This window comes from Nipponia nippon, unplaced genomic scaffold, assembly GCF_047370975.1.
Source record: "Nipponia nippon isolate SJK-2023a ecotype South Korea unplaced genomic scaffold, ASM4737097v1 scaffold_4, whole genome shotgun sequence".
Taxonomy (NCBI): Eukaryota; Metazoa; Chordata; class Aves; order Pelecaniformes; family Threskiornithidae; genus Nipponia; species Nipponia nippon.
The window spans coordinates 55,636,647-55,662,073 of NW_028262358.1; the positions used below are offsets into that span (position 1 = coordinate 55,636,647).

The following is a 25,427-nucleotide window of genomic DNA, read 5'->3' on the forward strand; positions in this document are numbered from 1 at the left end:
GCCTCAGCTGCCACTCACAGTCCTTGCTGGAAATAGTTTGTAAGCTCACTGGATGGACTTCTGGCCTGAGCCCTGTGCATTAAACTCCTGCTATGTGGCCATATTCAATTTAGCTGTGTTTTAGAAGTCCATGAGTTGACCTTCAAATGCCTTGTTTCCTTTGGTGCCCTCATGGGGGAGTAGCGAGGCTTAGCTTGCTTGGCAGTACCCTCTGATGAAAGGCGCTACATGCACAAGCATCAGGTTTAGCTAATGTGTTTATGTGAGTGTTGGCCAAGGAATGCATGCACTTTTTAGTAAAGTGTATGTGCTGAAATATACTGGGAGGGAGGAAAAGAAAAACAAAAACAGAAACATCCATTCCAGTGGGACATGCTTGAGCATCCAGCAGACACGTCTCTTGATATGATAGCATTACGTAATATTTGGAATCTGATTAAACGAGAGAACTCTCTGAAATCGTAACAATTAACAAACACTGCACGTGATTTTCAATGTTATATTAGGTGTCAGCTAATATTTAGGTTTGGTTAATAAAATGTGAGAGGATTGAAAAACTGATTACAATAACCCCATTGTTGCAGTATTTGCTGTTGTTTTGTGCTCTGTCGTCGACCACCTAAGCTGAGAGAAATCTCCTGGCTCCTATTTGTTTTCTTTTCCAGTGATATTGAGATTTCCCGAGCACAGAGTCCAAAAGCTGTTGATGTACTTGCCAAGGAGATAGGATTGCTTACAGATGAAGTTGAGATCTATGGCCAAACCAAAGCCAAAGTACGTTTGTCCCTGCTGGAAAGGTTAAAGGATCAACCAGATGGAAAATATGTTCTAGTTGCTGGGTAAGAATGCACAGTAATGTCATTAATGTCCACTCTTTCCACTCATATTAATATAAACATGCAGCTTACATCTTTTTAATACACTGCACAAATAAGAACACTGAATGTTTTTGGCTGTATGGTGCTCTCTTCTGAAAGTGAGCAGTTTTTGAAATTTTTTGAAGTAACACAACTTTTTTTCCAAACTGTTATTGCTGAAGTAAAGTATATTTTGTAAAAGGTAGTTTGTTCTAAGCTTCTTAAATGTTATCTGTTGGTGTGTGGAGGTTTTTCTACTGTTTTACCAGAATTTTAAATGTTCAACTTGAATATTTAAGTCTGTGTGTATTGTGGCTGTTTATAAACAAACTCTAACAGAAGCTACATGCTAATCGGTTGATATTAACAGCAAATACTTTTTTTATTGAAGAACAGATTACAGAGTTAAAAAGGCCACGTTTTTTCTCTGAAATGTAGACATGTCTCCAGGCAGGCTTATCCTGCTCGCTGTTCCCACGATTATAGCAAATGCTATGCTCAGCAGGAATTATGTTCTTCTCTTCTGAAGAGCTACGGGTTTTTTCTGCATTCAGTGACACAACATTTTTTCATTCACCTGGTTTGCTACGTGGAAACTTCTGATTGTGAGCAAACGAGGAGGTCTTCATTGATATTTAAATTGCAATGTGTTCTTTATATTCTGAATTAATCTATATGGTTGCTTCCTTGTAAGTAAAACCAATCAGGTTTAAAATGCATCTTTAGGCTCATCCAGAAGGAGGAGGCTGTTCTTAACTGCCTTGATCTACTGATTCTTCGGCTGGGGTAGTGTTTCACAAACTGTTTGCTTTACTACCTTCCTGTGGGGACAACCTGGATTTCTGGCAGTATCTGAGATGGAGCCGTTGTAGGCAGAGAGGCTTGATGTTACAAAGCTGAGGCAGAGGCAAGTTATGAAGCTGTCTTCAAAGCTATGTGATAGCAGTGCAATGCATAAAGGTGTTCCTGGAGGACATTGGAGCAGTCGTTCAAGAGAAGGAAGTAAAGCTGGTTGAGCTTGGTTTCTTTTGTATTTGTATTTTGCTGCTTTGGAGAAAGAAAAGCAGATTCAGCATTTGGCTGAGTTTGAAGAAAGTTGCTACCGCGTACTTTCAGGCTCATGTGGTCGACTGCATCAGTTGGGCGCCGTGCTGCAGGCTGTGCCAGGCTTCTCTAGCAGCAGAGTCTCACAGAAGCAGAGGTTATTTGAAAATCTCTGGAGGTGGAAGGTAGCAGGATTTTAGTTGTGTCAGATTGCATGCACCAGTGCTTACTTTTCTTCACACCGCTTTGTCTCCCAGTCGTCTTCAAGGAAGGTATCTCAAGCAATTGTCTGAATGCTGTTTTGTTGGCACAGACAGAGTGTATATACATGCGGAAGAAACGGGGAAGTTTTGACTAGCAAGATGAAAAGCTGTCAACAAATAGAAAATTGTATCTTCTTAAATTTGTGTAAAGTGTAAAGCCTGAATGGTGTTTCACAAACAAATGGCTGGGTTTGGTACCCACACAACTTGATTATGCAATATGTTGCTATTTGTATCTTCTCTGAAGTCATTGGGTCTGGGGGCGGGGGGTGGGGTGGGGGTGGGGGGGGTTGTTGAGTACAAAGCCACATCTGCTGCAGGAGGAGGGCCTGGGCAAGGTAGATGCAATGGTGGGAACGTTCTCTTCTGAGAGAGTTCAAAGTTTGACTTTGAAATGTTGTACATATATATATATATAAACCTTGTGTTTATGTGTTCTCAGCTGTTATCATTTGCTGAGAAGACTGTAGAAGACAATGATTTTAAGAAAAGTGGGGGGCTGTATCTGGTGCAGAAATGTCCAGTACAATGAAAACAGAATTTCACTCAAGCATGGAAATCGGGGAGTGAAATAATATCCTCAGTTGCCTTCTTCATCCTCTCCCTGTGAGTGAGAAGTGTGTGTGTGTGTGTATTCAACAAGCTGAAAAATCTCCAATCTCCATCCATGATGCAGTCAGTGACATTTGTGCCTGTAATTCCACAATGGGGTTTAAATGTTTCATGATGTCTAGGAATTATAAATATTTGCTGCAAATGCTCTTCTAGTTTATTCCTGATGTGCTAGAGCCCAAACTTGTTGTTCTGAATAGCAAAATGCAACCAAATGTACCTTTTTATCTCTAAGGATAGGTGTATTTATGACTTTTTAAAAAGTTGCTACTAACTGGAAAGTCTTTTTTGCACTTTCTGAATGCACACAAATACACCTAAATGCCTCATCCAATACATACCTTGTATGCTGAAAAATTGCAGTCTGATTAACAGATCATGTCACCCAAAAATAGGATGAAGACTTAATTTCTTCATAACTTTTCCATTTTCTTCTGTGTGGAAAGCATTCTTTTTTTTTTTTTTTTTTCATTCTCACTTTTTTTTTTTTCATATGTATGTGACTTGTTATAGGGCTCGTGTTAAGAGACCTTGGGGTCAGAGCCATGAGTTATCATGGAGTAATTAGCTCTTGGGCATCAACTGCCTGTCTACAGTGCTAAAAAAAAAAAAAAAAAAAAAATTACATTGCAGGTTGTTAACTCAAACTGCCTCCCATTCACTGCAAGCTGAGAACATGCAAATGAATGAAGCTTGTGCATGACCTAGTAGCTAAGTTTAGTGCCCAGAGTAACATAATCATGCATTCAAACATGTAGATAGCATATTCATAAACACAATATGAAACTACATCTAAAATTTCTTAGACTCTCTGTGTGTTCCAGCATTTTGTTTTTAAATGCTCCAGTGCTTTACCAGTTAATTCTGGAAAGTTGTTTGTTTCAAAAATGCAAGCTGAGGAATAATAGAATGTGGAAAAATTATGAAATATAATGCTACTTTTAGTAAGAAGTGTGTTGGATTTTGAATGCTGGAAAATTTAAAATCTGTACTTTTCACCTAACATTAATAGGTTGTTTTCTGATGAACTACCTTTTTGGTAAGAAAACAAGTGGAGGGAAATAAATACTAACTTAATGCTTGTACAAGCTGTATGATGGTAAATATCTTAGGGGCAGAATTTTCAGATTTGGAATTGCATTTTACTTCTAATGGGTATGTATTGGATTGTATTTCTGGTCACTGTATTTCTTGGGCCACAAGGTGCTTAAAAGATACAAAAAATGGTAGACGTTAAAAAAAAAGAAAAAAAAAAAAAAGGAAAAATACAGGAAAGAATAAGAGGGGAAAATACCACTGTGTTGATGGACTGAAACATGTGACAGTCCAAAGCAAAGTCATGGCTGAGACAGTTTGTCATGTATTCGTCAGGTCTATGCACAGCTCCCGATTGCAATTGTCTTGGACGGGTCTTTGTCAGCTTTTTAGAGTTTGTAGTTGTGGATTCCTCAGTCTGCTCCTGGTTTTGTTCAGTCATTTCAGCTTCATAGTGATCACTGTGCTTTCGTATCTGGAAGCTCCAGTCCCATTTTGAGGATGCCACTGCAATGTTGTCATAATCTCACCTCGATGAAGTGACAGGAGTTGCAACACTTCTGTGCTCAGAAATAAATTTCTGACAGTTGTAATCTTGGATGGGAGATGTATGTAGGTGAGGCTGTCATTTATGGGAACTCGATTGCCCATGCGCTCCATAGCTAGGCTTCGCAGGTTTCCATGCGGATCACAGGAATGGTAAACTCATCAAAATCTTTGAAATTGCTGATACTGATGAGTTGAAGATAGGAAAGTTGAAAGAGCAGAATTGTCACATATCCAGTAAAGTTCTTGCTGGAGTCACAATGGCTGGGGTAGCTGTGAGGAGGTTACAGCTGGTGCAGTGTATCATCTCACTCTTTGTTTATTTTCTCTTTGGGAGACCTCATGTAGCTTTCCCACAGAAACAGCTCCACTATAAGCTAATGTGATGTATAACAAACAAACAAAAAGTCTGCATGTTCTTATCTTTGTTTGATATACATAAAGAGAAAAGGCTTTCCAGTGTTATGGAAGACTTTGCCAAGGAACTGGTGACTGCTTGGTAGGTGGCAAAGAAAGAAGTTTTAAGAAGGAAAATGATTATTGGGTTTCTGTGTTTAGATTGAAAACATATTAAAGAAATTTGAAGAATAATGCAAATGGGTGTAAAAGTCTCTTGAAGTTGATTAAAATTTACTGTATTTTAAAGGAGTTTTTTTTTTCTAGATTTGCATAAGGTCAAAACACAGCATTGCACAATTGAGCTAAAGTTAGCCATTGGCAGTTGTAATTTTATACTCATGTGAGCTAGTGACCGAAGTTGCAAGAGTGTAGGCTCAGTAGTGTATCCAGCAAAAACATCTCTATGTCCACAAAACATCTTCAGTGGATTATTTTATTTATAAAAACTGATCAAAGTAGGCTGGGTACAAAAGGGAAGATATTTAAAATAAGCTTTCTATGGAAATTATTAGTATAGAAATATCTCTTAATTTTGGGGGGGTAGAGGGGTGTTGTGGTTTTTTTGTTTGGTGCTTTTTTTTTTTTTTAACTAATATTTAAAACTGAGGTTCTGGTAACTATTGAAACTATTAAATAACTGTTTAGCTCTTAAGGTTTATCCTGTAGTCTCCAGGCTGCTACTGAGCCTCTGAGAATCCAAGGTGTCCTACCAGGGCGTCTCACGTAAGATGAGAAGCTGGGGATAGGTAAGTGAACTGTCTAGAGCAGCTTGGCTTCACTGAATAGTGTCATTTGCAGAGTCCTCGTGTTTTGTTAATTCTGTTAGGCGGAAAGAGACCGAAAAGTCAGGTTCCTGGTTTTGACTTCACAAGGATTTGTGCCTATTTCTGCCTGCTGCAGTGGACGAAGTTTCTTGGGAGAGTGTTACCCAGGTGCTGTAGGCCATTTATGGAAGTCTTGTTGCTGTTTTTCTTCCTCCATCCCAGCTGCCTTTAGACATTTTGAGCCTTTAGATATTCACCAGAGTCACTCTAGTTCCAGGAAAACTAAGGATCACAGGGCTTCTCAGAAGGGAGAGAACAGATTTAAATGATCAAACCCATCTGAGCAACACATTGAAAGTGCAGGCTGTTAAAGCCAAGCAGATTTGATGAAGTCAAGGCCCTGTCTGCAAAGACATGTCGGTTTACTGCTGCAAACCATTGTGTGCTTGCATGAGTACGCTGGTGAAAGGAAGCTTGCTCTAGTTCATTTTTACCCCCACTTTGGTGGAGGCTGGTTCTTCCAGAGTGCCACATTCTCGGTAGGGGTGGGGCTGGTGCAGAGTATCAATGTACTGGAAACTCAGCAGAGGCAAGATCTGTTCCTCCCAGTTTGATCAATGAGCAATGATGTGCTTCTTTTTTTGTTCTCTGGAAAAAGGTCTTTCTCATAGAAAATTCCCAGTGCTTTCTGGCTCATTTTACATAGTCATTTAGAATAGGCCAGCCAGGTTACCAGAGCATTTTAGTAATGTGATGCTTGATTGTGCATACCTTCTGGGACAAGTAGATACTATTCTTCATGCAACTACTAACGTGCCTTCTGGCTATGTATTTGTTAATTCCAGTTTCCTTTCCTTTACTGAATAGTAGGCTGCATCTTTGATTTTGCTTGTTTCATAAGAGTTGTAAAGAGTCCCTGTGTGGCTGTGCATGCCAGGCCAGCCTTCTCCCATGTTTTGAGCTGCACTTGAATAAATAACCTAGTGACGGTGTCTCTGAATTCTCTCCAATGTGAACTTCGTGTGTCTGATGTTCAAAAATATAGGTAACCACCAACAGGAAGCACTGCAAATACAAGTTGTTCTGTTAGCAGCGTAGCCATTGTGTGCACTGAGTTTTTGGGGTTTGTGGGAAGTCCTTCACTGCTAACTTCCACTAAACAGTTATAGGTGTCTTAGCAGAATAGTTTGCTTTTTGGTGGTTTATTCGTCTTTTTGTTGTTGTTTTTTAAATAATGAATGGCTTAAAGAATTATTATCTGGTTAAGGCTTTGAATGAGTGCAGTAATGCTTCGAGATTACTCATATATTCTTTAAATCTGGCTTTAATGCACAGGAATAAGAGGATCAAGTAAACGAGATTAGGGCAATAGACAGAAGTGAATGAGACAGTAGGAGAACAAGGAGCAAGGAGAAACCATGCTAATAATGATTTGAATGGGTTTTGGGCAACCAGTGTTAGAACAGTAGTCAGGAGGGCGAAACTGGTAGTGAAAGTGAGTTAAACTGTCTGTAGTGCTCTGAAAGAAGCATCTTTGTACAAAAGTAAGGATCCTGGGACAAAATGGAAATGGCAGAAATAGTGGTGGGAAAACCGGGGGTTGTCATTGTAGCAACAGTAAAACGGGAGGGCTTGCTGTCATGTAGAGATTAAAAAGTACCCATTCTTCTAGGAGCTGCAAACATGAAAGTGAAAGAAATGAAGTAGCATTCTCTGCTCCCGCGGTAGATCAGAAGGAAATAAGAAGGCATAGTATGGGTAAAAAGACGACAGGGACCCAAACCACTTTTGAGAGTAGATAAAATGGCTTTTGAGAGTAGATAAAATAGATTCTTCTCAAGGTACGCTCTAAATCTCCGACCTTTTGCTGGAAGATTTTGCTAAAAATCTGTGAATTCCCTTTTAAGTCAAGGGAAGACGGCATAACAAAATAGTCTGGATAGTAAGTTATTGACAATGCTTTAGAATCTGATGGTTGGCAAACACAATATTATAAATGTGGGAAAAAATTACTAAAAACAAATGCCTGAATTAAGTAACCCATGTGCTACATGGTCATATAAGAGTAGTTCGAAGCTATCAGTAGACAAAATACTATTTCTGAAGAGTCTCAGTTCAGGGAATCTCTTATAGATGTACTAAACCCCATTGATTTCACTGGAACTTGAGTTAAAACATTACTTTTCTGAATAGGAAAAGTCTTTCCTAGAACAGTATAGATGATGTTAACTTAGCTTGCCTCCTATTGCCCAAATTTTTCCAGACATATCTAACAAAGGCTTCTTTTCTTAACAAAAAGCCCAGGATCCCATGATGATATAAAAGATAGATTTGTGACAAGTTAATGTTTTTCATGTGTTTGCATTTTGTGGGACAAAGAAGGGCTTTTGTCAATCTGGGAACTAACTGAACTAAGCTGAATCTTAAAGGCAAGGAGACAACACAAATGTCTCCTTGCATTTGATGATTTTACTAATGTTTTTATGCCATCTGAATTCTGACCTGAGAATAGCAATAACTCAGAAAAATTACTGGTTGGGAAAGGAAGTATTTCTAATTAGAGCTAGATGTTTTAGCTCAAGTTTTGAAGAGGTCATAGGATAAGGGTTCCTCTGACTAGGATGCGTGTGCATGCTTGTATTTCCTTGGGAATGAGCATTAGTTCATAACGTCAACTTCACTAAGGTACTTACTTCTCTGCAGGTAGTGAAGGCAGCAAAGATATGAATGGTTATACTTTGCCAAAAAGTAGGACTTGTGTGAGAGTGGTGTGAGTGGAAAAAGGACTAAGGCTTTCTTCTTTTGCCAGTCAGAAGGAGAAATGCTGTGCCTCAAATGAATAATTTGAATGCATTTTGGAGATGTGAGACGTGTTCATACTTTAAGGAAGAAAAAAAAAAAATAAAGAAAGAAAAAAAAACCCAACCCCCCAACCCCCCCCTTTTAACATGGATTGTAAATAAATGTGCTGACCTTGAAAGTATGGAGGACATCACTTAAACTGGGGTCTCTCTCATTCACAGAAGGCTGGTGAAGTTTTCTACTTGCAAAATCAGCTGTCATTGTCCCTTCATTAAAGGGACAAGAATAGAGTCTGAGTGGAGGTTAGAATCTCTGATTCGAGACTGGATGTCTTTCTAAAATTCTGTCCTGGTTCAATCATGGTCTAGATGTGGGAGCTGTAGCATGAGGGTTTTGAGCTTTTGTATGGGAGGTGGGACTGTGATTGTAATTGTCCCTCATCACCCTTAAATCTGCAAAAATATCATGAAACATAAGTGTAAAAAAAAAAAAAAATCACATTCAGTTGCATATAGTGACTTTTGTGTCCTGTTTTATTTAAAAAGCAGTTGATCTGTCATTGTTGAGGGTTATGATGACATGGAAGTTGAGTTGGAGAGGGATAGTTGAGATCTACAAACAAAAGTGTTGGTTATTTAATTTAAAATATTCTATTATTTCATTCAAAGTTTGAGCAGTGGGAATAAAACATCTCATGCATTACTACAGAAAAGTATTAATACATGCTCAGAGTATCTTGATGGATGGTTTGTTAATGAAACTGGTGAGACTTTTGTGCTGTAATAAAAATGTCTAAATTCAATATATTCTTTTTAGAACTTTTGCCAAAATAATCTTCTCTTTTTCTGCTATCATAGTAAATTGCTTAAATAGAAGACACATGTTTATTAGCATTCCAGCTTGAGCTAGGGGCTAACATTGTGGCAGTATTTTTGTGGAGATAAAGTAATCTTATTGAAATTTGCTGTACAAATATTCTTCATTGAAATCAAAAGCTGTAAGTTCTGATATCCTTAGCCAGGCTGACATCAGCAAAGAATTTGATTAATCTTTTTTCTTGTTTTGCTAGAATAACCCCTACACCCCTAGGAGAGGGGAAAAGCACAGTCACAATTGGTCTTGTTCAGGCGCTTACTGCACACCTTAACATTAATTCCTTTGCTTGTCTGAGACAACCTTCCCAAGGACCTACTTTTGGAGTTAAAGGTACATAATATTTGCAAACTCTATGACCTGTTTCAGATTAAGAGGAAATACTGCTTTTTTTCCTTTTTTTTTCTTTTTTTTCTCTTTCTTAATTCCTTAGTTACTTCACTAACTCAGTGGATTGTCTGAATGGTAGCATATTGGAGTTTTTGTAAGTATGTAACTAATATATAAAAGTTTCTTGCACACGTCTTCCCATGCAAGGTTCATATCTATGTTCATGTAATTCATGGGTATTGATAATGCAGATAAGGCCCAAACAATGAAAGGCATGGGGATGAGTTAGGCAGGAGGAGTTTTGTGCAAGTACACACCCTTCCAGCCACTCCTCTGCTTGGGACTCTCTAAAGATGTCTGTAAATGTTACTGTTTAATTATTCCTTGAGAAAGAGTCCTAAATTGACTTGTATTGATTTGAAATATCCAAGCTAAGGAAGTTGGCAGTTATGTGTATGGTTTGGCTGTGTCTGCATCATACATTTGGCTAGGTCTGAACCTCTTCTTTCTGTTCTTCTGAGTTGTCCCCCCTAATCGTGGGCTGCTGCCTTTTTGCCTAGAAAGCCTTTAAGAGCCTGAGAGCCAGGTAAGAGCCAGCCAGAGTTCAAGCCTGTGTTCAATGCTGATAGGAAGTAATGCAATCTTTTTTTTGCCATTTCTCAGCTGAGATTGGTGCCTAACTGGGCAAGCACTCCCCATCTGCTCTACTTTGCTTTGCTGAAGTTTAAGTTAACAAGTTTGATTTCAGCTGGAAGGCTCCTGGTGCTTGGTGCTTCTCAGCCAAGACTGGTGCATGTGAGTGCTTTAATCCCTCCACTCAACTTGTGCATCGGCTACAGCGAACTCCTTTGCCTGTACCCTGAGAGTCAGTGGGGAAGGAGTGCTCAGGCAAGGGTGTGAAGGATTCATTCAGAAGCAGTGCTTGCTTGTGACTGCTATGTCTTTCCACCTAACAGCTGCATGTGCATGACTGTGTCCTAAATCTGGGCAGGAGCAGAGGGTAACCCTTATCTAGCAAAAGTCTGGGCAGCAATCATGTAGGTTTTCATTTCAGATCAAGAATTTCCTTTTTACTGCCTGCTGAAAAAAGCCAGCAAGTTTTAAGGAAATCCTGTTTATTTGTGTGCATCATTGATCCCCTAACAGAAATCAAAATGCTGAGAAATGTGTCATCGACACTGTATGTTTCACTTTGTATGTTTAAGGGTGGTTGTTTTTTTCCAAAACCGGTGGGAGTCTGATGTGACCGTATGCTTTCCTGTTCAGGTGGAGCAGCTGGCGGTGGATACGCTCAAGTGATTCCCATGGAGGAGGTGAGACAGCAGGGGAGGCAGCAAGTCCCTGTCCCTCTGGGAGGGGTGGGCAGGCCGAGGTGGCCAATGCAGCACTTGGTTGGTGGCGATGGTCTGCCTGGAGAAGTGGGGTGGTCCTTGCCATCTGCACGTGGTCCTTGCCATCTCCACGTGCCTGCTGTGTGACGTGGAGGGGCTGTGGAGAGGGGGTGCAAAAATGTTGCGCAGATATTGTACGTTTGTGACATCTTGGCTATCCTTTACGTGCTTCCTGAGAAGAAAGCCCACTGTCCGCATGTAGCATACAAGACAAAGAGCTGGCTACTGCTAGTTTTTTCCTTTTATATCCGCATCTATTGCAAAAGAGAATGAGAAAGCATTACTTTTCCAGTAGAGCAGAAAAAGGCAGGGAGGCCCAAGTCTGGTGGGTTGAGGAAATTTCTTTTTCAAATGTAGATTTAGTATTTCTTTTTAGCAGAAGTCACCAAGTGTGGCAAAATGGACTTGTTTTTAGCCAGGCTGACCCTCCTGTGGTAGTGTGAGACATGCCCAGAATACTGCAGAGGGGTGAATACCACAAGTTTTGCTAAATAAGTAAAAGGAAGGTGATTTGGCTCAACAGCAGTGATGAAACAGAGAAGTCTCCTATGAAAAATTGTTTTTCACAGGTGCAGGCTGTTGGGGAGCTGCAGGGGCTGGAGCTTCCCATGGGGGTGGCCGGGCAGGGCCTGGCAGCCAGGGCCTGTTCCAGCCCCAGCCAGGAGCAGGCAGACAGAGGCACCAGGGCAGCCCCAGCCCAGGCATCAGGCACCTCCCTGGGGATGGGCTGAAGCCAGGCTGGGACATGGGCCTGTGGGTGGACCTGGCTTGGTGGGGTCTGTGGCTGGGCAGGGCTGCAGGGAGCTGGAGACCGGCCCTGCTGCAGCATCGCTGGGGCAGGGGCTGACAGCTCCAGGGGCTGACGTGGGGTCCTGGGCCATGGGGGAGCTGCGGGGGGGCTGGGCAGGGACAGTCAAGGCTGGTGGTGCCCCCAGGGCCCTGGCATTGTCAAAGTGAAAGAATTCTTTTTTTACCTCTAAATTAATCTGCAGCTCTCTTCTACCCACAAGTAAATGGATTTCAAAAGAAGATGATGTCACCCCTAGCCCTTTTCGAGGGCTTCTGAAAATCACGTTCTGGCTTTGGAAGGAACCAGCTGGGTGCATGCTTTCAAAATACTCCTACTGTGAAAACAGCGATACTCCTGACTGGTGTCCACTTTTGCCTAGCATGACATTCACGATGTAAAGCTACATGATCCATGCGTTTATGGACGGTCTGGGTCAAGGACAGAGATGAAATGTAGACCGCGTGTAGTGTTTCTTGTTGGTTTGCTGCTGCCATCCGAGCTGGGTGCCTTCCTTAGCCTTCCTCCTTTGTCCTCAGCAGGCTTAGCTGTGCACCCAGGGGCTTCAGCACGCTGTAGTTGACAGCGGAGTTTTGTATTGGTTTCCATAGCGTAAAATGCAAGCAGATTCTCTGGGCAATGGGCCACATAAGGATAGTATAGCTACGCTTATGCATATATTCACAGTGCTTGTTTGGAAATGCACAATGGTTTCACCCCAAAAGAGTCTAGTTTAGAGCTCAACAAAACCACTCCATGGCCTGAACTGGTGAAGTGCCACTTTGAAAGTGCACAGCTGGTCCAAACAGAACCCTAATGTACTGCTTAGTTACAGTTTTGATCCCCTGTTGCATGTGAGCGTGAGCACAGTCAGGGGCTGGTGTCTGTTGCTGTCAGTGCCCGTCTGCAGCCAGTGCTGCAGTGCAATTAAAACTATGTTCCACCACCTTCTATCAGAGATATATAAAAAATACAGTACCTGTGTAACACAAGTCCTAATCTAATCTAAACTGCTGATTTCAGATTTTTCCACAAAACTTTGTTGCGCAAACTTTGTATCAGCAAAGTTCATGCCTGATCAGCTATGGGCTGTTCCCCCATGGCTAGCACAAAGCTGGCATACACTCCCAAAGCCAGCATGCATGGTGTGCTCCAGGGGATTCAGCAGAAATCTGCGCCTCTGGTCCGGGTCAAACAGTAAATACTGACAGTAAACTGATTTAGTATTAACAATGTGGAACCATAGCCCTAGGCTTTTTGTTCTTGGATCATTTAGCAAAGAATAAAGATGTCTGTGGCTTTGTTTGGCTAAACTAAGGGTAGTTTACTGTGTACTCAGGTAAAAACAAGTCCTTTGTATATCTCGGTGTATTTTCAGCCCAATAATATTTCATCTACACTGATAGGTTACTAATCTGTGCTGCAACCTCAAGGAGATGGCAGCAATTGTTTCTGCTAATCTGTCTGAGATTAATAAATTGAGTTACATGGTTTCTTATTAAAAGATTTTGTTGTTGCTTTCACCTTCTAGTTCAATCTTCATTTGACTGGAGATATTCATGCTATAACCGCTGCGAATAATTTGCTGGCTGCTGCTATTGATGCTAGGATCTTGCATGAGAACACTCAGTCTGATAAGGTGAGAACTATTTTCTAATATCCACATGACATTTTTTCATGTCAATTTTTCAATAAACTACATTGCAAAGCAAAATAAGTTGATTATCATTTTATATTTTCACTGTATGAACAGAAACTATTGCTGAAGCCATTCAGTGTTCTGCTGGGAAATTATGCTTATAGAATATATTTTTCATGGCAAATAGCTATCAAAAGATAGTCTTTCAATTAAGAATCTTGTGCCCAGAACCTTGTCAACTATTTCAGACTGTTCTAAATAGTCTAGTAAAAGATGTTTTCTCTCTATATAAATCTTGTTCTTTTTAATAATTTGTATACCCTTTTAAAGTTAAAAATTACACTTCTGATGTATAGTTGGGTATGATATACCTTAAGAAGAAGGTGTTGTGGGGAAAATAAACTGCATCCTCTTCCCTCCACTAGATCCTTACAAAAATGCTAACTTGACCTAAATAAAATGACCTTAATAAAAATGCTAACTTGAGTCTTTAAAGGGAGAAAGTAAAGGAAGGAGCCTCCTTTTTTTGGCTACAGTGTTAACACTGAGCAGGGTTGTCATATCCCCTTTACTTGGTACAACACAAATGTGCATTTAGGCACAGTTATTGGCATATGCACATTTAGGCATAGTTATAGTTTGAATATTGGACCTTGGTTAGAGTTTTAAAGGGTTGCCAATTTCAAAAATAATATGTATTTTTTTCGTGAAACATAGAAACACAGTCATTTTGGTAATTGGATTTAGACTGTTAAATCATAGGCATTGCTCAAAAACCTACCACCTTTTCAGAATTGTTTTTTAAATGGCTGACCAGAAGTCCACAACTTACGTGCTTGGGAAATTCTTACTGAAATTAGTCTAAATAAAATAAAAGCATTAGCTTTTTATTTAAATAGTTCCTAGTTGTAACTCTTTTATTAACTTCTCATGTGTTTTCTCTAGGCTTTGTATAATAGACTGGTTCCAGTAGTTAATGGTGTGAGAGGATTTTCTGCTATTCAGCTTGCCCGTCTGAGAGTAAGTTGTTAATGTACCCTCTTCTCAATTATAGTGTCTCTTCATAAAATGCACTCTTTTATGCAACTTTTTAAAAATTATTTGATGTATGGGACCAAGTTTGTATAAACCTCCATCACGAATTTATCAAGTCCAGACTTTTTTCTAAAAGCATCCTCCTTCAAGTAATAGGATCTGAGTCTGATATTATTTTCATAACCAACGTTTTTGCTATGCTTTTGTTCTGAAATAAACCAATTATGTTTTTAAATGCCGTGTCTTTCCTGATGAAATATTAAAGTTAGAGTTTTTAAATTATTTTTTCCTGTTATGGTAAAGTCACATCTGAAAGCTCACATTCTTTGGTTTTGCAATATTTTCTGGTTTTGAAAGTTTATTATAGCATATACTTTCTGTGGTTTTATTGATGTCAATTTGACAGTGTTCGTCCTTTGAGGGGTAGAAGTACATTTGTGTGCATAGTGTATTTTTGCATCCCATCTTGCTTCCTGAATGCTTCCAGAAGAGTTTCCTATGCAATTCATGTACGAATAACATATCTGGATTTGAAGCTGCCATTCTGATAAATAACAAGAGAGCAACACAGTCCACTAGCGTAGGGGAAGGAGAATATGAGCCCCTTGAATATGAACCTTAGGGACAGCTTCGGTCTTCTGCTTCCAGTTTCCATGTTTGTTGTTGGCTTTTGAGTCCTGACCGGTGTTATTTCAGAGTCACTGGATGGCAATGGATAGCTGCCAAGTGCACACTTGGAATTGGGGGGGTGGAAAGGAGGATAGAGGCAATATCAGCTTCTGTTTTGGGGGAAAAAAAAAAAAAAAGTTTCTCATAACATTTTAAGCTCTTGTGCTGCTTGGTTGAAAGACAGTAAACTAAAATGTGGATGATACCTGCCTGCCTCTGTGGCAGAGTAGATCTCTCAGAATTTTCCATCAGAGTGTTGGAATATTTTTGTTTTGTCCTTTTTTACACTGTGTGTAGGGTAACAGGTAGGGGAGGACGAGAAGTGGATTGGTTATTCATGATGTACCAACTATCTCTGCAGTTGAAATGGATTTCTCTCTCTTCACGAGCTGCAACTGAGTAAAAAAAGTTTGCCTTTATAACATTCAGATACATGCATCGTAATTTCCAATATAACTGAATTATTTTGCTGTGAATTAGTTTTAGTATAATTATTCCTTATACCTAAAAAAAAAGTATCAAATGTAAAACAATATCTTTATGGGATGGGGCTACATTTTTTTCCAAAGAGGATTATTAAGACTGAAACGCCTCCCTTACATGTGTGGTTTGGACTTGTAACTTACAGAAGGTCCCATGCAATTTTTTATTTTTTTTTTTTTTTCTCCAAACTCCTTGTCTAACCTCAGGAGCTACCTTTCTCACTTGCCTGCTCCTCAGCTTTTTTCTCTTTTTCCCAGTAATTATTAGTTCAAGATCTCCTTACCTCCTCTCTTTAACTACTTCTACCCCAGTCTTTTCTTTGTCTCCTTCTCCACGTCAGCTCTGTGTCTTACTCCCTCCCATCTGCATCCAGATCAGTCAGCTTTTTCCTTGCTGCTTAGATCCATATAGACGTTGCTGAGACCTTGGGAGGGATAGGCTGCTTCTTTGCAGTCCCAGTGCCCAGCGTTCCTTGCAGCAGTTGAAAGTTATAAAAATGACTGAAAATTTTGCTGTCAACCCTCTGTGGAAAAATGCTCTGGGCAAAATGCTCTGGAAAAATATATCTAGGCACATGCCTGATACACCAAGCGGGAGGGATGAGCGCTGACCTCTGACTGCCATCCCTCAGTAGGAATGCTAGTAGGATATTGCTCCTTTCTCGATCTGCCTATTTTTGTAAAATTTGTAAGAAGCTATCTCCTAACTATGTCAAATAGGATTGAAACTGGCCAACAGATTAGAGAAATATGAATACAGGACTGGCAGTTGAGAACATAAGCCTTTCTTCATTAAAACTGGGATGAAAAATCTTAGGGTACCAAGTGTCAAAACCTGCCAGCTGTTCCCAACAGCTTTTTGCCCTTCTCAGTACAGTGGGAAATGCCCCACTGCCTACATCTGGATTTGAAAGCATCTGTCACAGTCTGAGACCAATCCTCAAAAAGGAGCATAGTGAAAACAGTTTTAACACTCTCAAAAGCATGTCCCCAGCTTTCTAGAAATAACTGTTGTTTTAAATAGGGAAGTAACTGTGGTAGTGCTTTGAAACTGAGTATTTTTAGACTTTTAGACTTCCTTTTTTTTCAGTTCTGAAGTGTAAGCATGTTGGTTAATTCACTGAGGAATGCTTTCTAATGCCAGACAAAATTAAGATTTTTTTATTTTTTTTCCCAACAGTTCTTAAACACAGTTTTCTGATCCATCTTTATGTAGATTCAGCTAAAAAAAGGTTTGGTGTGGCTGAAATAGTGAATCTGTAAAAGCTGGAGGTATTGGCTCATTCATTTTAAGTGACTGAGTATGTGGATGATGGGCTTTTAAAGCAGAAGTTTTTATTTCATTCAAAGATGATTCACACAAGAGAACGCATGGGTCTTTCAAAGACTTCCACAAACTAGAGAAAACAATTATCTTTTTATTAGTAACTGATAATGTTGAATTTTCTCTTTCATTTACATTAAGAGTTTCTTCTGTGTAAGAAAAAGATTGTTAATTTAATGGCCTATGAGTATTTTTCCTTTTTTGTTTCATTTCTCCCTCTGCATTTGCCCGTATTTTAGTTGCAGGTGGTTTCCTATGTGCTTTTTTTTCTTTTTTTTTTTTTAAATAGTTTTGGTCCTGACACGCTTCTTTCCAAGATGCTTGCTGAAAGTGGGGGTGATAAGCCAGAGCAGCTATACCTTTTGAAGCAAAAAAGCCACTTCATTGCATTTCTTTAACTTGTTTTTGCAGAGGCTGGGAATAAACAAGACTGATCCTGGGACTTTAACAGAAGAGGAGATCAGCAAATTTGCACGCCTGGATATTGACCCACCTACCATAACATGGCAAAGAGGTATGTAGTCAAAAAGCCTCATTTCAGCTTGGATTTAATTATAACTTATTTCCTAATTTGCTTAATTTTACTTGAATCAGAGCTGTTTCTGCTCTCTGACTGTAAGAACAAACCATTTGCAAGTGGGAAATGTGGGTACATAACAAATTTGGGTGCTGTATGTTGCTCTAAACTTGGTCAAATATCTGTAGTAACTCAAGAGACTTTGCTAATATTCTGAAAGGTAGGTTGCTCTAACAGTTTAAGTACATCCCTTGTCTCTCTCACATTATATAACACATCTTAAAACACATGAAAGTGGCTTTTCTGATCATTTTACAAATCTTATCCATTCTTTTCTTAACTGTGTCTATTATGGTTTTAGATTATTTGTACTTACTGTACTTGATTTTGGTCCCTCACCCTCCCCAGCTCAGCAGTCTGCGTAGCTCAGAGACTAAATAGGACTCAGGGATTATGTGTTTTTCCTATTTTTAAAATGTCTTGAGTTGTTTGCTTTGTTAGGAAGAAGAGGTGAAAGATGTGGTACGGTTTCAGCTATGTATGCCAAGCAAACCAATATCCACTCTCACATCCTTAGACAGCTCCCCTCTGCGTTTTCCAGTTCTAGTGCTGGGTTACATTTCAGTGTTTACCTCAACTTTTGTATCTCTCTTTTTCTTTTTTTAAGCAAGTAAACACTGCATAAAGTTTTGAGCTAAATTCCACTGGATTTTATTTTCTTCCTAAGTTCTCAAACACCAAAGTGATTAGTTCAAAATCATTGTTAAAAGGAATGTATTGTGATGCTCAGAGAAATAAGGTGAATCTATTGAGAAGTGAGGAGTCTTGGCCATGCTTTACTGTGCCCTTTGTGTGCAATGTCATCCCAGACTTGGGATATTTTTTTCAAGATAATACTGGGGGATGTGGCATAAGATGTTTCTTATTAGTCACACAATGTATCTGGAAGAGACCTGTATTAGGATGAAGGAGTAATATAAATATTTAGTGTAGTATGACTCATCATTTTTTATCAGCACGGGTTTGGGAGGAGGCAACATTACTCAACAGCTGTTAACCTCAAGTGAGTTATTTAATTCATTTCTAACAGTGTTAGTGAAACTTCTATTCCACACAACTCTGTATGATGTACAGATCTTAAACATTTCAGAAAAAAAAAGTTTTAGCAATGTTTTAGATAACTTGGAAAATGTTTTACTTGGGACTGTTTCTGCAGTCCATATGTCTGTGAAGCTTGTTATGTACCAGGGAATTTGTAGGGCGGAAGAGAAAGCTATCAAATTGTCTGAAAAATAATTTTAGTCAGGACCTGTTTCCTTAGAAGTTTCACAAGCTTAAAGTTCATTGTCATCATATACTAACTTGAACAGGTACAACATACTGAAAAGAAGGAAAGCTTCCCCCTACTTACCCTTCCCCTGGTATTCAGATCCTGTTTATACCTCTAGAGGATAAGGAAGTAGATACATTAAACCTAACACTTGGTTGAACCTAAACTTTCCTGAAACGTTTACTTTCGGTAAGGAAGAGGGAAAATTTGGAGAAGGAAAAATTGCTTTTGTGGCAAAAACGATTATTTCTTATTCTACTACTTCTAAGTGCAGCTGTTGAAATCTTCCTGGAGAATGAATTCTGACCATGATGAGAAAGCCAGTGTATCCTAGTGACCAGAAAGAGTTGCAGGGGTAGTTACAATTTCATGGTAAGGGTGTTGAGGTTACATGATTTCACTAGGAAGGGCCAGATAAAAAGCAGCTCACTGACTCTCCAGGCTCAGCAGAGTTCCTGCTCTCAGCAGTGCCTGGGTAGGCAGGAAAGAAATTTAGGTCTGCTTAAGGCTGCTCGTGAGACTGAGCTTCCTAGGAAGAGAAGGGGCAAGTTTGTGCTTGAGAGATCAGCTTGCCATATGGCTTCACAGTGGCATATGGTACCACAGCTTGGTATGAGGCTATTGCTTCCATGTACTGGGCTCTGTTCTGCAATTTCTGCCAGTACTGTAGTATTTTAGAGTATGACTGTATACAAATAGAAACCGAAATTAGTTAACCAAATCTGTGTTGCGCCATCCCTTAAATGGAATTACTGAAGAAATTAGGGGCCTAAATACCATGTAGCGGGAAGAAGGCGCGTATGGTATTTACAACAGCCCCGTGAGAAATGCCTAAGAAGGGGAAGGGCCTTAAACCTTGCTTTTCTCCCAGCTCACTCGCAACCCTGAATTGAGGTTGTGTAGGATTGAGATTCAAAGTCCCTCTTGTGCTTGGGTAATTATGTCATCCTTTTCTGTACAGACAAATTTTTTAGATCTCCCAAAGCAGCAGGAAAAGTGGGAGGAGGTGATTTCACTGACCTTCAGTACAGACAGCTTCTCCAGAGGTTCCTTGATTCTCTGCTTCTAAATCAACAGGGCTCAAATCTACATCTGCCAGAAGATTGACCTGATTGCCACACTACAGGCTGAACTGATCAAGAGTACCTTCCACCCTTTCTTTTAGGGTTGGTGCAAATTGAAACATTTGTAGGGCTAAAGAGCCCGTAAGAAAGAGGGAGCCTGTTTTTGCATTCTGTAGGGATTGCCGTTCCTGGGAAGGAAGGGTCTTGGAGTTCTGTCTCGTTTTCTAACAAACAGAAACATCCTCCTAATGTTTCTTCCTATGAACATCCTGATCAGTTCTCAGCAGATGAGAGCTCTTTGATTATTCTCAGTCCTTCCTTTTGGTTCCTGCAAAGGCACATTTGAAGTTGAGTGTTGTCAGTGCAGAATTGGAGAACTTGGCTTGCGATGATTGTTAGTGAAGTTAGCAATTCCACAGGATGGTTTGGACATGCCCTTGCAATACCAAAAGTGTTTCCAGGTTAGAAATACAATTGCCTGAAATTGAAGTTGTGTTAAATAGCAGATGGTTGATCTTGAAAAAAACTTCCTTTGAACACTGTGCAGCTGAATATGGAGTTAGTTACTGTGATGTGCAAGAAAGTGACTTGTCTGGAAGAACCAATCTGACAACATAATCATCCTTTAAAAAAGAAACAGACCAAGTTTAACCTACATCGTGCAGTCTTAAAATCAATTCTTAACAAGTCAATGATGGAGCAAATGATTTGAAGTAGGTCTGAGGTTCCTTGTATCTACTGAGACAGATTTTTCTTATGTAGGTAAAATATTAATTTGTATGTTAGAATATTAAGAGTCTATTGGCTTCAAATGCTGTTCAGAGAAATTGTATTTGAGTTATTTCAACCTGTCATCTAATGGTATCAGCTAGAAGGGAGAAACCGAGTCAGTGCTAATGCTAACATGCAGGAGCGTGGCTGTCTGGTTACGCTGTTCAAGCAGCTGAATCTTACATGTATAACAACAGGTACACCTGCAAAAACCCAGATCCCTGAGTCCTTGTTAATATGTTTTGCTTTTGCTGTTCCCTTATTACAGTGGTGGATACAAATGACAGATTTCTGCGCAAAATAACAGTTGGGCAGGCAAATACAGAGAAAGGATTTGTCCGTCAGGTATGTAAAGGCAGTTAATATAGCTCATTCTGGACAGACTTTGCTTTAGAGGCTGATACTTCTTTGAACTGCAATGCTAACATCTGTTGCTGTTGTATAGTATTCATGTAGTGAAGCTGTATGTGTTAATGAGTAACTGAGTCCGAAGTTTCAGAAACAGTAACCAATGCATATTATACAATGCATTGAAAGCATTAAAATGACCATTAGCTTTTTATTCAAAGTTTTCATTTCCCTATCCTGCATCTCAGCTTTGGGATCTAAACAATAAGAACTTTGAGCATGTGATTAATTTTAATATGTGGGCTTGAAGGGATAGTTCAGAAAATGAGCATGTGTGTACTTTTCAGCATTTTGAAAAGCTAACCTACATTACTGTATGAGAGCTTCTGGAAGTTTATTAAAGAACTTACTGATAAATTGAAAGCCAGACTTTTCCAACACTATCTGAACAAGTGTTCCTGGTGTCATGTGGGTAAATCCATTTCTGAAACAATGCAGTGTGGAATAGCAATGCCAGATGGAATAAACTCATTGTGATGATGTAGAGTTGCTACTAATTCAATGAAGATATTGTAATCTAACATTCTGGATCATGGAATTCATGAGATTCTCACTATTTTGAGGGGAAGTTAATAGTTATTGTGGTAGAGATAAGGCTTTCATTAATTTTGGAACTCGTGTCTTTACTTTTTCTTTATCATTTCAGACCTCTCCCAGGCGTTGTGCCTAAATAGACGGAAAAATAGTGCTAATGTTTTTGCTCAATTCAGCAGGTAAAACAGTCAAATTGGAGAGAAGAACTTAAGAGAGTAAACATGGATTCATAGAATGGTTTGGGTTGGAAGGGACCTTAAAGATTATCTAGTTCCAACCCCTCTGGAAGGATACCTTCCACTAGACATGCTCACTTGTTTTGGTTTTAAACACATAGGATAGAGACTTTTCTGACTATAACTTCCAGAAAACTCAATATTAGCTAATACTCATCTCTGATAATGGGCAGGGACTACAAAATATTACACTTGGTGCAAGTTGAGACGTTGTCCTGTGTTTAGATTTGTTTCAGTGACTTAGTGTGATTATTAGCTTTGAGCCAGGTTCTGCCAGCCTTATTGTGCAGCATTTTACCACTGTAATTATGCTGCTGAGTTAAATGTGGGTTGTTTTATTATAAAGTACTAGTTGACATATGGCTATCAAATGTTGCTTCTGTACTGTTTTGGCTAAAATGACCTTGATGATTTCAATTTTGATGTGTTGGACTGATGCATATCCATTCACATTTTAACATGGACTTAGTGACTTGAGAAATAGAGAAGAGTTAGGAAAACTCATTTCAGAGCGTAGCCAGAGATCCAGAGAAAACAGGGCTTCATATTTAACAGATGCATTTTATAAATACTTGGAGTGGTGTTCTAGCACTCTTAAAATCAATGACACCTGTGTGAAATGGCAGAGCACAGCAGGCACAAAAGTCTGCATTTTAATGACAGGGGTGCTGTGGTTTCTGAAGAGTATTACATGACTGATGCCCTTGATCCTGCAATTGAATCCATGTGGGTGGATCCTTTCATCAATAGAGAACTGACTTTACAGCTAAGGTTTCTGTCAGCACTTCATAGGTGTATAAAGGTTATTAGAGTTAAAATAGCACCTGTTACCACAGGCTTTTATGCGTGTTTTTTCAGTTAAATATTATGTCACGCTTTGAGCATCTACCTGGGATTGTTTTTCCTGTCCTTTTGGGTTTATATAGAAACAATGATAATAAAAACTTATTTTTTGTTTCCTGATAAACATCCCGATAAAGTTAGATAATATTCCAGTATATGGGTTGGGCATAGATTTCTCAGGCTTATTTCCTGTTTTACATATGCTACAATGACTTATCAGGGACGTTCTTAATTTCAGAAAAGATAGTAGCATCCATGTCATCGCAATGCTAACAATGTTCATTGTGTACCCAGGTATTCTGTTAGGTATAGTACTGCTTCCAGGGAATACAGAAAATCTGCTTTGTAACTTCGGTGTTTCATTTAAATCCCTATGCTGAAAATCTCAATTACAGGGTTATTTTTTGTTTTCCATGGTATATATCTCTCCCCGTCTGTGCCCAATGCAGAAAAGTGCTCAGGTGTCTTCAGAAGTTTTGACTAACATGCAGGTACATAGAGGTCAGCCTGAATAGGGCTACTCTGCGCTGTAGCTGTCAAGACAGAATCTAAAAGCAGGAACATAGCTTAAAAAAGGGCAGAAGCTGTTAAAGTACTAGGCGAATGGATAGGAGTGGTAAGGCATATATATGTTGAACAATTCTCTGTGTAGATGCTTCTTTAAAAACAAGCAAGGCCCTCAATTTGAACAAATTCCTCCAGTATTAGTCCGTATGGGATACATCTGGTAGAAGTCCGACATAGAAGCAGTCTTGGGGGCTTTTTTTACATAGATATCAGTAGGATGTCAATTACTACATTTTTATATAGACTTTAATTGCTGGAGATGGATTGATTACTAAAGAAGCTGTAGTCCTTGTTCTCCCCCAATGTTGCATTCCTATCACTTAACACATTAGTGACTTAGCCTTTCTTCTCTGTTTACGTTCTGACAGCACGTGGCCTGGGCTTTACTAATAGTAAATTAGTACAAATGCTGCTAATGTATACTGCAAGCTCTTAAAGAAAAGTAAGGACCACAGCTTATGTTGTGCTGAAATACTGCACAGTATGGATGTATTTCTACAAGAGCAATAGAACTGATGCCACATATAGTTCTTTGGTTTTTTTTTTTAACTTATATATTTGTTCATTTAAAAAAAAAGGGGGGGGGTGGGGGGGGATGAAGATATATTTTATATTATCATAGGTCAAGCACAAGACCTAGCAGCATAGACTCTAAATTTTGGGTTTATGTAGAAAAGAATGATCAAATGTAACAAGAATGTTTTTGAAACCAGAAAAAAAAACTTCTGAAGAGCATTACAAAAAAAAAAAAAACCACACACACAAAAAAAAACCACCACCACAATGCTGTGCTCATGCCAGTAAAGCTCAAAACACATCTGGTGATTTTCTTTTTTACCACAGAAAAAAATTCTTGGCCCTTTAGGGAGCTTCTGCTAAGGACAATGTGAGCCAAGGGGCTAAGCACTCTGCAAGACTGGTCCCCAAGTAAATGAAGTGTAACAGAGAACGTTAATGAGGGACTATAAACAAAGTGTTTCAAGTTACTCTAGTCTGAGTAATCTCAAAAGCTGTGGGTTACAATTTAGAACTTGTTTGAATTCCAGTGTGAAATCTGTCGTTCCTGAGTTTATTCCTGACGATTCCCTGTGAGTATTGGACCTGACTTTGATTTGGTTCATGAATCTCATTTCTATTTTACAGGCTCAGTTTGATATTGCTGTTGCAAGTGAAATTATGGCCATCCTGGCACTTACCACCAGCTTGCAAGACATGAAGGAGAGGCTGGGGAAAATGGTGGTAGCTAATGACAAGAAAGGACAACCAGTAACAACAGAGGATTTGGTATGTTCAGTGCTGTAGACCTGTGAATAACCTCTGATGCATTTGGTTTGCCTCTTGAAGCATTAGAAAGGCAGGTGCATGCCAAGGACTTAGCTTTGAACAGCACAGTCAGATATCGAAGAAAGATCGTCATCTGGGCCAGAACTTGCTCACAATGAGAACAAGATGTAGAACTCATTTCTCCAACTCTCTGGTAACATCTGGTTCAGGAAGTCTCTGGTCTGCATAACCTACTTGGATAGTTTTCTGCAATTCTTAAGGCAAACAAATTTGGTGCTGGAGGGAGTCAGAGTGTGGGCTCCTATTTGAGAGAGCTGGTGATGTTTGCTACTGTACTTGTAAAGTGTGCTCAGATGTTACAATGATAGTTACCACATGAATGCTTATACCACTCAATCAGAATGGAAACAAGCAATTCTTAATTCATAGGTTGCTGATAGTGCTTGGGACAGGGTTATCTCTTCACATCACTGAGGCTTTTTCTTCCTTACCTTCATTAGTTAGTTGCTGTTTCCTCATTCCCTACTTCAGCTTCTGAAAGAAGTCAATATGTTCTTCCTTTGTATCAAATTCCAGCCCTTATAGCCAGGCTGTGAGTCAGTAAAGAGTGGCTGGAAGCTCACACATGTTTGTGTATGGCAGGTTAACCGGCGCAATCCGACTGTATGCCAGGAGTAGGCTCACTGTGATTGGCACTAGTTTACTGTAACAATACATTACTTGAATTCTGAAGCCTAATTGCTGAATTAAGTTCATATATTGCAGATTGACAGCACACCCTAAATACAATAAATATGATAATGCTTTGCTTTTATGCTTTTTTTATCATCTAAATATGTTCTTAAATCAACTGTGATATGTCTTGGAGCTGGGCTTTCATGCCACCCTACTGGCAATGACTTCATATACCACACCGACTATGTGGGTTTTTTCCTGTTTGTCCCTTCTATGTGGACATCTGCACAAACTCAGTGCATTTTTAGAATGAGCAAAGAAACCAGTATACTGCCTTGTCAGCAAA

The 25,427-nt window shown here is 39.4% G+C and overlaps 1 protein-coding gene across 2 annotated transcripts in view; it reads left to right on the top strand.

Moving 5' to 3' along the window:
• The window catches only part of MTHFD1L (methylenetetrahydrofolate dehydrogenase (NADP+ dependent) 1 like), a 159,831-nt gene that overhangs the window by 27,397 nt on the left and 107,007 nt on the right, over positions 1-25,427 (top strand). Inside the window, exons 11-18 of one of the 2 annotated variants that reach the window (XM_087776464.1) lie at positions 666-839; positions 9,392-9,528; positions 10,792-10,838; positions 13,235-13,342; positions 14,288-14,362; positions 17,264-17,366; positions 20,803-20,879; positions 24,266-24,406. In XM_087776464.1, coding sequence (XP_087632590.1) covers positions 666-839; positions 9,392-9,528; positions 10,792-10,838; positions 13,235-13,342; positions 14,288-14,362; positions 17,264-17,366; positions 20,803-20,879; positions 24,266-24,406 — 862 coding nt within the window. Of the gene's footprint in view, positions 1-665; positions 840-9,391; positions 9,529-10,282; positions 10,321-10,791; positions 10,839-13,234; positions 13,343-14,287; positions 14,363-17,263; positions 17,367-20,802; positions 20,880-24,265; positions 24,407-25,427 lie in introns of those variants that run through there. The other variant, XM_087776465.1, reaches the window with a different exon arrangement.